At 36.6% G+C, this 12,308-nt stretch overlaps 1 protein-coding gene across 5 annotated transcripts in view; it reads right to left on the reverse strand.

Moving 5' to 3' along the window:
- Positions 1 to 2,746: 2,746 nt before the first annotated feature.
- Positions 2,747 to 12,308, reverse strand: part of LOC102514204 (gamma-taxilin) — a 43,785-nt gene continuing 34,223 nt past the window's right edge. For 2 of the 5 annotated variants that reach the window (XM_032475357.1, XM_032475355.1), the window contains 4 exons: positions 10,836 to 10,910; positions 8,288 to 8,380; positions 6,089 to 6,184; positions 2,747 to 5,156 (listed from right to left, as the gene is read on the reverse strand). In XM_032475357.1, the coding sequence (XP_032331248.1) occupies positions 4,857 to 5,156; positions 6,089 to 6,184; positions 8,288 to 8,380; positions 10,836 to 10,910 (564 nt within the window). In that variant the 3' untranslated portion in view covers positions 2,747 to 4,856. The remainder of the gene's footprint in view (positions 5,157 to 6,088; positions 6,185 to 8,287; positions 8,381 to 10,835; positions 10,911 to 12,308) is intronic. The other 3 variants (XM_032475360.1, XM_032475356.1, XM_032475359.1) reach the window with 3 other exon arrangements.

Consider the following 12,308-nt stretch of genomic DNA (forward strand, 5'->3'; position numbering starts at 1 on the left):
TAATTTATTCTGGTGAGGAGCAAGTGTTCAATCTTTGAAGGATAGAAATATAGGAGGATGTGCCATTGACTGTTGGTTTGGCTCACTATGAGGCTTTCAGACAGGCTGCATAATTGCCTGGATTACCTGTTAAGTCTTACTAGGTGGTTGGGACTGGGTACTTTATTCAACAGTAGATGGGGCTATGGGTTATCACTCCTTTGCCAACAGGACAGCAGGATGCATCCCAGAGTCTCCCCATGGCACATTGTTTGGGGACCCATTTGGGTCTTCATGTGTTTTAAATTCCCTGGTCAGGGGAGGCCATCAGTTTTGTGTTTTGGGTGGGGGAAGGCACAGGCTGTGCTGTCTGCTCAAGTACCCCTGTAGATAGACTGTTGAATGGGGTTTGCAGCTTCCTGTGTGCTCTGGTTTGATTCCTGGGTTGTATAGGCTTAGGGCTTCATTCTACCATGAGTGGGACTATATATAAGATTCGCTACCTAGGTGCAGTGGGAGAAGCAGCTCTAAAACCAGTAAGGCTCTGATTGTTGTCTTAACTGAAGCCAACCAGCACCCAGGCTCTCTGGCCAAAATGGGCCACTAGCTTTGTTCTCCAAATTATCCATTTTTTCTGCCTTTCTCTCAGCTACATTGCTGCTGTGCCACATAACTTCAAGGTGTTTTATGCCAGGCCTTCTGGTCAGATGGGACTGGAAGTCAGTCTTCAAGGTGGGTGGGGCTGTGACTCAACACCTTGACCAGACATGGACAAACTGTTATCTAAGGCAGTCAAAATTAATTTGCAGACCCAGTCGTACATTTGCATCCCACCATGTTCCCTGCTCAGAATGTGCCCCAGCATGCTTCTGCAGATGAGCAAACCATGTTGGGATTTTAATTGGACACTGCAGGCATGAACTCAGTCTTCCAAGAGTCATGTGCTGGTTACCGCAAGTCCCTGCCCCCTTTTCCATCACAGACAAATTCTCTATTGTTATGCCCTCTTAATTCCCCTACATTCCCTGTGGTGGAAGATCAGTTTGCAGTCTCCTACAAAGCAAACCAAAATGCTGAGGATGGTGCTGGTTGATCCTTCTGAGTTCTCTCTTCCCAATGGAGGAACAAACAAGAGGCTAAGAGGAACCCCTTAGCATGGTGCTGCACTGACCTGGGGTAGTGGTTCCTCTTATCCTTCTAATGTGGGCTGGCTTGGTCTCTGAAGCTCAGGGGTGTGCTTTAGCATCATATCCCACGTCTAGGTTTCTCTCCATGGTCTCTTGTTCATGAATGATTCTTAACTGTCTTCATAGTGAGGGGAAGAAATGCCAAGAAAGACCTATCTTGCTCTCTGGTGACATCAGCTCACCTCTGGTTTAAATTTTGAGGAACAGCCACTCTTTTCCACAGCAGCTGCACATTTTACTTTCCCCTATATGATTTACAACAACTCAAATTTCTCCACAACCTAACCTCCTTATTTTGCCTCATGTTCATTAGTATTCATTATTATGGCCTAGTTGCTATAAAGAGGTACTTGGTGATTTTGATTTGTATTTCCCTAAATTACTAAGGTGAAGTTTCATTTCCTGTACCTAACTTTAATACATACCTTCTTTGGAGAAATGTCTATTCAAGTCCTTTCCCAATTTTTAAAAATATTCCCTTTCTGGTGTTTTGTTGTTAAGAGTTCTTTGTATACTCTGGATAGAATAACCTTACCATATGATTCATAAATATCCACACCCACTATATAATAAAGTTTTCTCTTTCTAGATAATGTTCTTTGATGTAAAAAGTTTTTAACTTTAGATGCTTCAGTTAAGGAGGTGATTCTTGGAATTCTCCAACAGCATTTTCCATGATGTTACTCTTGCCCTGTATCATTTAGTTTGTGCCTTAACGGTATAAACAAATACTAAATTTCTCCTGGTTTAGCAGCTGAAAAATAAATATTTGCTTCCTTCCTTACATAGGATTAGAAGGGCTTCTTCTTACCAACAACTATTTCAGAAAAAGGACCCTTAAATTCTGTATATGAGTAGCCTTTTCTAAGGTCATCTAAGGCAAGAGAAATTCATCATCATTGCAGTGTTTTAAAGCCTGCCCAGAAATTACATTATGGACAATCTTCTAGAACACCTACTTTAAAGGGAAAAAATGTGCCAACAGGCTCTGGCTGAATAAAATTACTTCTGCCAACCAGTTAGGGCATGGTCTCCTTCATCCCCTGCTATTTAGCTTGTACAGTGAATACTTAGGTTTCACAGAACTGAGAGATAAACCATTTCTTACAATTATCTTTGCACCTAGATTTTTTCTATACAATTAAAGTCAATGTTGATGTCCTTGAATGAGTAAGGCCATGGTGCCTAAGGCCAAAGTCACAACAACATGCTTGTAGTATAAAGTAAATGGTGATTGTATGCGTACACCGGTTATATAAGTTTAGAACAAAGAAAGAAGTATGTATGCACTAGTGGTGTTCTGTAAGCCTCATGAACAAAGAAAATGACACTGCACGTGTGCTGGCTGAAAATAGATAAAAGCAGGACAACTACACCAAGGGGTGCACACACCACCTTGTGGCAATAGAATACAGTGCTGTTTCGCCCCATGTCGGCTCCTGGTGCAGTCTGTTTCACAGTATGGCAGCTCCTTGTGCATTTTTCCAGCTGGGCCACTCACCTCCTCAAATCCCACTTTAGTCTCCCTCAGCTGACAGTCACATTTACACAAAGTGTAAATAATGCACAGGGACTGTTAATTACTTCATATGTATTTATTTAACCTTAACAGAGTACACAAAAATAAGATCCACATTTGTGAAAAATCTATAAAATGTCTTTGAAAAGCAAAATAAGACTGCCTCATCCATTTTTTAATCTTCATGAAAAATGTCAGTTGTAAAAATAGAGCACTGCATCTTTTTTCACTAATTTTCAGTTACAGTCGGAAAGAGGTAGATATTTCTGCAACACCTGAGAAATCAACTGTGAATAAACTACTGTTATAAGACTGTTTAATACATAACTTTAAAATAATGGTCTCATAACCAGAATATCTAGCCCCTCCCATCTGAAAATGAAATGGTTTATTATTCTACACTCCTATCTTTTCTATACATTGGAATCCACTGCCTCTATAGATTTTACCACCCCAAAAGTTTCCACAAAATGGTGCAACAAACACAATTTAACTCACTATAACATTTAAATTCCTAGGTAAGCTAAAGTGTTTTGAAACAAGGTTTGAGTGAAAAAGGGGCTGACATTATCAATTAACCAGAGGAAATGTTCCAAAGGGAAACCAAATGCTTTCCAAACAGAATGTAGATCCTTTGAATATCTTATATTATTACACATAGTATCTACTATATGGAGCACATCCAAACAGTACACTAAATGCTGTCAAGCAGGTAGCTTTCAGGCCAGGATTCATCTTCCATACAAAATAAATGCCACAAAGAAGGATGGTGGTAGGATGAGGGTATAGCTCAAGTAGCAGAAGACATGCTTACCATGCACGAGGTCCCAAGTTCAATACCCAGTACATCCTCAAAATAGAAATAAGTCAGTAAACCTAATTACCTCCCACACATTAAAAAAAAGATAAACAAAAACAAAGAAAGCAGCGTGGCAGGCCACAATACTACCTTAACAAAATGATAAAAGTTTATAAGCAGAAGGATTCTGGTGAAATATGATTAATCACATAATTTTAAGGTAAGTTGTTATTTCTGACCTGCATCATTACTTCCCCTTAGAAGCAAGTCTAAAATTTCATTTGGTGAACTGAAAGAGATACTTAAAAAAAGTTGCTGGAGACTGTGTTTGGTTTTGCTAATTTTCACACAGTAATTAGTTAAATTTCATGCAAGTTCTTTTCCTTCACTGTTTGGAGCCTTGGCTATCAAGGTCAGTGATGTAAGTGTAAGTATCTCAAACTCTGGGCTCTCTTTTCTCTTAGAAAATACAATTTTCAAGCCTTTTTAGATCATAAATGTGACAGGAACATATAAAGAGAATCATAGAGCTTTTAGACACTGAACTGAAGGAAAAAATAAAGAACAAAATTAGAAACTTCAGAATGTTCCCCATTCTAAATGTGGGCATCTGAATACTGATTTATTTTTTCAAACATCTGTTCCAACTTGAAACTAAAGCAATACAACTATTTTCAGTCACACAACTTTCAGCCTGTTTGTCCAATGAACTGCCTACCATATCATGCTTTCTTTATAAATGAAATCTTCCTGTACATATTCTGCCATAACTTTAGGGAGTCCAAACGTGCCATTAACTCAGTTTGTCAAGTGACAAAAAGAGCATCAAGAACTCATCTGAATCAAATGTGCAGTACTTCTTTCATATTCCATACTGCATGTATATTTTTACTTGATAGTCAAATGAACTACCAGATGAATCTGATCATCTTTATATTTTCTCTCTTTTATATTAATGGACTAGAGATTAAATTAGTATTAGTCCTTACATAGAGGAACCATTATCAGAACAAGTCTCAATTTAATTCTGTTAAATTATATGCAAGATGCAGAGATAAGGTAATAAGCACATAAAGAGATACATTAAAAAAAAAAAAGCAATAAACACACGCACTTCAATGAAGGAAAAGTAAGGCAGATGTGCAATACAGCTGTGGAAACTGTATGCATTAAAACAATGTACAACAGCCAGGCAGCCTCCAGTACCATGTAGTCCAACAGCTAAGAAAATACAGATAGGGTGGAAAATATAAGAAAATTTTCATCACATAAGCAATAGAAATTACTACAGAAAAGTTATAGACAAAATATCTCTTAATACAGCGACCAGACTTCATCTTATTTAACTGAATAAATGCCCAGAAGAATTCACTCACAGAGGGTCTTTTGAGCTGTGTTTTGTTTCACTCAATCCTTTGGGCTCAGCCTCCCAGCAGCCTCCTGGAGCCCTTTTAGAGGAGGTGTTCAACTCTTTCTGAGAATCAAAAGCAACACAAGGCTGTATCACAGGTGTTGGTAAATCTACATTTGCTGCATTTACAGAGACCTGCTCTTTCAAGATTTCCAGCTTCTCATTCAGCTCATTTCTTTCCATCTGAAGAGCTCTGCACAGCTTCTCTAACCGTTCCAGTTTTATTTGAAAGTCTTTGTACTCTTTATCACGAACAGTTTTCTGGGGGGGTGGGGGGGAGAAACCCATAAAATTTATGTAACCTTTGTATATGTAAATAAAAGTTAGGTTATTGTATACAAAACCAAGGAATCTGAGCCAATCTGGAAACTACTTGTCATCATCTTTTTAACATCACTACATACTACTTTTTTTCAAGTATTTGTAATTATTCTGAAGCAATGCAAGAAATTAAATCCTCTTATTATATTTCTTTAAAGCAACCAAAATTGAATACTTGGCTTTAAGTGTTAAGTTGACTTAATGAAGTATTAAGGAAATTCAGGATCTTAATTTAAAATGCTGGAAGTAAGAAATTAAAGTTCTTTCCACATTAATTTTTCCTTCCTTCCACCATTTTTGAGCCCTAATATTTTCTCTTGTGAAATGTTATAAAGTACTTCTACTAAGGACACTAAAGTAACAAATTTTGAAATTGAAAATTGAATACATTTCAAGCTTTATTTATAGCAAACCAGACAAACAATGCAGCGTTGCCTTTTGCAAAGTCGTAATTTCTAGCTTGTTACAAGTATGTGATCTCTACATAGAAAATATGAATAAAGTTGTCTTTCCTAAAGAGTATGGTCTCACAGGTTGTGGCCTTCCAAGCACCAAATCAGCATTACCTGAACACTTGATACCCCAGATCTAATGAAAAAAATAGGAAGGGAGCAGCACCAGCTTTAACAAACCTTAATCTGAAAAAGCTAAACCTTGTCATAGAAGAAAGCAAAATATAGATACTTCATGGCTGTCTACAAAACAAATCTGAGCTATTTAATGAGAAAAGCTTGAATACCTCTCTCAGGACAAACTAATTATCTCAGAAAAGAACAGACTGTCAAAACTGCAGTTACTTACCGAATCTCCAGCCTGCCTTAATACTGAAATAAATGTGAGCATTTGCTATTTAGTCATATAAACCTTCTCACCTCTTCAGTCATTTGCAGAAGTACTTTATTATTATTTTCCCATTTGGTACGCCACATTATCATTTCTTTTTCCAGTTTTTTAATTTTCTTTGTCATCTGTGAATTGACACAATTTCAAATTTAAATTCTAAGTTGCCTGACTCACCACAATAGCATTTTATAAGGTTATTCCTCTCCATCAAGCACTTGCCTCAAGCAGCTTGACAGCCACATCTTTGTTAAAGTGGCTGTGCAGATCTGCTGTTAGCAAAGCTAACAGAAGCCCCTATAGTGGAGCAGTATGAACCAAAGTCAAGGTTGCTTATTATAAGAAAACCAAATTTGGTCTCAGTTTCAGAGGAAGCAGAAGCACATGGATACCTCAGACACCATGCTCTGAACTTTCTCAGTTAAGGCTGCAGTGCACTTCATTCCAGATAAAGGTATAGCAAGAGATGAGACTTCCTCTTCCCCAAGTTGTATGAAAAGAAGTCCATGTTGCTGAGTTTTCTGTAAGGCTTGTGTACTAAACTAATTCTTCACATTCTTGGGAGGAAAGAGATTCTCAGCCCCCAAAGAGATTAAGAATCTAAAATCACATTACTACGAAAACTAGGTAAGTTGAGGTAAGTGACCAGGAAAACTATATTTAAATTTTAAATCCTTAGCTTTAATCATCCTCACAACTCACAAGACTATTTCATTTCAGATTTTTTTAAAGATAAAATGGTTCCAAAAATAAGATGAGAATGCTACAAGATCCCAGTTTTCCAAAATTAAGAATAAGATTCAGGTGTGCTGGTCCATCACCCTTATCTCCAATATTCGTTTATTTCTTGGTTTTCCCATCAGCTCTGCTCCAGGTAGAGATACTGAGCTAGGCAATGTTGAAGGAAACAAAGATCAGACAAAGCCAATGCCCTTGGCCATCAATAACTGCCCACAAAATACCACAATGCACAGTGAAACAAATGCTATGAGAAGAGCTTGTGAAAGATGTGGCTCGAGTGCTGACCTATAGTGATCTTTACGGCCACTAGCAGGAAGACATGCATTCCAGTACAAATGATTCTCCAGAATGATAATGAGTTGGAAATCCCCAGCTTAAACTATCCTTCATTAACAGCACATATGTGCTGGAATCCAGCTAACACTTTCACTACATCTCTCAGTTGGAGCCTCAACTGAGAGAACTGGCATGCAGAACCAGTCTGCTGCTCACTAAATTCTCCACATAACTGGCTCTAAAAGCACCTGAAGGTAGTAAATAGAGCACTTAACAGGGCCAAGGACTGAAGTACAGCAGATATTTTTGCTGTTTTTATTTTTAACAATGAAGGAATGGAAATGCACAGAAAGCTTAAAAGCCTTGATATTGGTCTACAACAAATGACTAGAGAATTTGATCCAATTTCTATTGATCCAAGTAATATGCACTCTAAACATGTAAAGTTTAATAATAAACATGACAAATTTCATTTGAATGTTTGTAACATGCCAGGCTCTTCTATTACTCATACTGTACTGACCAACCTTTATAAAATCCCAGTTTTAAAGGGAAAATGGCAACCCAAATAACTTTATCCAAGGAATTCATACAATAGAAACAACAGATCTCAGTTCCAAGGTCCATGTTCCAAACCAAGGTGCTCTCCACTTATTTTGGGAAAGAGGCAGATAACTATATACTTTAAAATTGCCCATTAGCCCATATTCTGAACTGGAATGACCCAAAACATTTTTCTACACCAAATTTTAAAAACTAGTTTCTAAATTTTATAAAATATCACTCTGTACTGCATGTATGATGATCAAATTTAAAAGACTAACAACATTTTACGCATCAGCTAAGTCCTAACAAATAATCTCTTTCCACCAAAATATATTAACTGCCCTTGGACTCATTTTTCAAAAAAGTAATTTTAAAATGTTTGGTAAAAGGATTTCGAGTGATCATCTGAAGTGATTCTTTTCAAAAAAAATTCTACTTGTAACAACAATTACTCTTTAACAGAAAATCTTTCTTTACTAACAATAGAATTTTGAGAATACCAGGATTATTAACAAATTGGGGGTTATTTCAGGGCAGAATGCCTAAACAAGTTGGCAGAAGGTCAGAAAGATAAAGTCAGACCAGTGTAAACTCGGGAAATAGTAGTTATGCTTAAAATAACCTCTTATACATTTAGTAGTGATATTCTACTAAAAATATGTAAATACCTTTTCTATTTCCTGCCTCACGGTTGTAAAGAGTTCATTGCTTTTTGTCATGGTAGTCTGGAATTCTTCAAACTTATCCATATAGAGAGAAAGCTACAGAGAAAAGTAACAAATATTCTGAGTTCCAGATAAGTGATGTAAAATCCCAAAGGCTATCAAAGAACATCATGCAGCTAAAATTAGTTATTTGTTATGAACCATAAAAATAAGGACAAATGCAGACTAAATCTTTGAGCAGATACAAATGGCTGAAATTCTTACAATCAACTGAAATGCACTGAAACTTATGACATTTTGTTGGTTTAATCTAAATGTACATGTTTAAAATGTAAAACATTTGCTAACTCCATTTCATCAATTATAAACTACAGTACTATATAGCTGTAAGTTTCATATAACTGTAATGCTTTATGCAGTACTCTTCTCCTCCCATTTGAAAAAAGTTTCTTGGAAAATGATCATGTTTTTAGAGTACTAGGTGCGTAGATATTAGCTTGATATCAAGGCTGTGTCTGTCCTTAATGTAGGCAGGGAAATGAAACAGAAGTCAAAGAATGATTTGGTTGAAGGAGAAAGTTTTAGTGGGAGTATAACTGAGAAGAAAGAAAGAAATCTAAAAAAGGTAGAGACACCAATTTTTATTTTAAACCCCACCCTCAAGAAAATTTTTTCCAGCAGGAAAAATAATGCTAACTGACACAAACCCAAGGAGAATACAGAATGCAGAGGCACCATTTACTCCCTGTTTAGAAAATGAGTTAAACTGGGAAGAGGGCCCTGGAAGCACAGAGTAAAAGCACAGCCAAAAAAGAAAGCTTCATGTGGGTAAGCCCTGAGCTAGGCCTCAAGGGTGGGCTGAATTTTCTTATTTGAACCATGGGAGAACACTTTAGAGATCATACAATACAACTGTAGCATCCTCAGGATGAGACAATAGAGGCCTATAAAAATAAAGTGGTTTGCCAAAGAAAAGCAGAAAAGGATAAAAGAAGCCAAGAAATAGCATAAGTGATGCCTTTCCTCTTTAATTAGTGCTGTATTAAAAAATGCTAAATAAGACCCGTGTGAATACCATGGGGAGGGAGTAGAGTATGATATGATGACATTTGTGGGAGATTAGAAGTTATGGCAGTTTTAGCCTAGTATATTGAAAACAGAATATCCAAGTAGAGTGTCCCACCTGAGAGTTTAATGCTGGCCCATTAGATAGTAAGTGGTAACTACCAGCATACCTGGACTTATGCACCTGGATTGCAAGGCAGTGTCCAAGACACACCAATAATACTACGAAATCATCAGCAACGACTGGAAACTGACATGGTAAAAGCGTACAATGAGACCAACATCTGGGAAGGAAGCCACAGTTAGGAAGCAGGAAAAGGAAGAGGTAGCAGCCAAGGAAACAAATTAATGATCAGATCTGAAGACAGGTCACATACAAGAGAAACTGCATTTATGACAACAGTACAACTGAATCAGAGTTGGCCTGTGAGCTTGGTGACTCATACTGGAGAAATTATCAGTGACTCCCACATTAGGGAATACCTTCCAAAGCCATATATAAACTTCTTATACATTCTCCATATGGATTCTCTTCTTCATTTATATAGATGACTGTGTGTACAGGGCTAATAAGCAAGGTGTTCAAATTTTCTAGAAGCAAGCTAGTAGCATTCTAGGAGCAAACCTGTAGTGAAAAATTCAACAGACATCTGATATTTGACTCCTCATCAATTTTCACTTTAAGTTTGGCTGTCTTTATGTAATATCACTACGTTATAAAATATTCCCTAAAATAAGCAGTAATCAAAATGGTTCCCCATGAAGATGCATGCCAATCATCATGTTTTACTGCATTTTAGAACTCATTAAGACAATGCTTGTATTGAACATTTTGTAATAAAGTTTTAAAGCAAGTTAATTTTTTTCAACAAAATGTAACTTAGTTGACTTAAAAAAGGGTAAGTCATATGTATAAATACCTAATTGCTCCCACCTGTATTAAAACCAGGGGGGCCATTAGTAAACTTTCAGAAGCACAATCTTTCCTGTATTTTTTCTTTACCCAAAGCTGCAGCATCTGCTCCCTTTGTTCTGCACAAAGCAACAGACTGGAATGAACAACATAAGAGGCTGAACTGCAAAGCAGAGAGAACACCAATTCTTTGTAGATAGTACACATACAGACAACCTTACCTGGAAATAGAGCTAAACCTACACACAGTACAAAATACGTACTTTCTGCTTATTTTATTTTCCTTCTAGAACAAAACTCAAAACTTACTGCAGAAAGTATCTAATATTGTAGAAAGAGATCACTGAGAATATTCTGATCAATCATCTTAATTTGAATGGAATTGAGGAGTTCCTTTGGACACAGGACTCACAGAGTTAGAACTGAGAAAAGTCGTAGTCAAAACATAAATTTGTCACCCAGAGTGAAGAGCAAAATTCCAGGAAGACAAAAAATCTACTCTTCCAGTCAGCACTGGCTCTGGCTAGGAACCATGAGACTCACAAATTCTGCTAGCCAGTGGTGTCAAGTTACCTGCTGTTTTAATTGTACTTCTTGCTGCTTCATTTCTTCATATTTGTGCCTCCATTCTGTCACATCTTTTAATAGCTAGAAAACAGAAATATGATGGCAAAATACTAATAGTAATTGCACATATGACTAAAATGTCAAATGACATTTAGCATTAGCCTTTCCTTTCATTATTTTAGCAAGAATCATAATTCAATGAGTCAAATATCCTATTACGTCAGTTGCCAGTTACCTGCTAGTTATCTTTGGTCTGTTAACCACTTGTTCACACTGAAGAATACAGAAATAATCTTTAAACTGCGTAAAGAGAAAAAAGTATCTTACAGGCATAGTAAAGTTTGTAGAACTCAGGTCAAATTGTTCTGTTATAGGTAAAAGTAATTAGCTGTCTAGAGTTCAAAAAAGAAACAGGATGAGGAAACTAGAGCTTATCTGTATTGTTTACAAAACCTATCTACTGCATGATGATGAGATAGGCAGAAAGCTATGTAGCAAAGCAATGAAAACAGATTGGATTCCTGATTACTTCTTTAAAAGTGGGGCAGAGGAGCATGTACTTAATGTACCTGGGTATTTTTTTTTAATTCATTAATTTTTGGTATAAATATATTTTTTTTTGTTGAACTATAGTTAGTTTACCATGTCATGTCAGTTTCTTGTGTACAGCATAATGCTTCAGTCATACAAGGAAATTATACAGTAAAGTTGCATCATAGGCAGTAGTGAAACTCAGTCCTTGAATTTCTAAACTAAAATGTGATGCAAAGTCCAAAGAAACCTTCAAAGATCCTTAAACCAGAAAGGATATTCATGTGATACATATACGTAAGTACATGTGTATATATATACAGGTAAATACACGTGTACATGCAATTTATACTCCAAATTGCAAATGGCAACTGTTTCCTCAGTTGTGCATTGGATTCCATCGTGGCTTGTACTGAAGGTCCATGCTATAAAATAACACATCTCTCTAAACCCTAGACTCACACTAAGTATGACTTGTTCACATCATGAGAAACACACAGGAATATTCATAGTATGAGTGTGCCACACTATGCTTACCTCAGGGCCTAAGCTACTTAAATAAAATCCTGGATGGAATGGTCCATATTATTGTCATAATTTCTCACTGCGTTCCTTCAAGTTAAGCATATATAGTTTAATTTACATATGATAAATATGCAATTTCCATTATGTTCACAATTATTGACAAGCCAAATAATCTGAGCAGACCTAGAGAACAATGCTACATGATTAGGAAAGAGAGAATTCTATTAAATTTCATCAGAAAATTATACCAGAGTAATTAAACAAATAGTTTGTATGCAAGTTACTTATTTAGAAACAATGTAAGAATATCAAAGACCCATTTTTGGTATTCTTGATGTGTATTTAATTGCCCCTACCACTCATGGCCTAACTTGGCCAATAACTGGTACAAATCTTTAACCTGGTGACCACTACCTAAAAATT

The sequence above is a fragment of the Camelus ferus genome, chromosome X, assembly GCF_009834535.1.
Source record: "Camelus ferus isolate YT-003-E chromosome X, BCGSAC_Cfer_1.0, whole genome shotgun sequence".
Lineage (NCBI taxonomy): Eukaryota > Metazoa > Chordata > Mammalia > Artiodactyla > Camelidae > Camelus > Camelus ferus.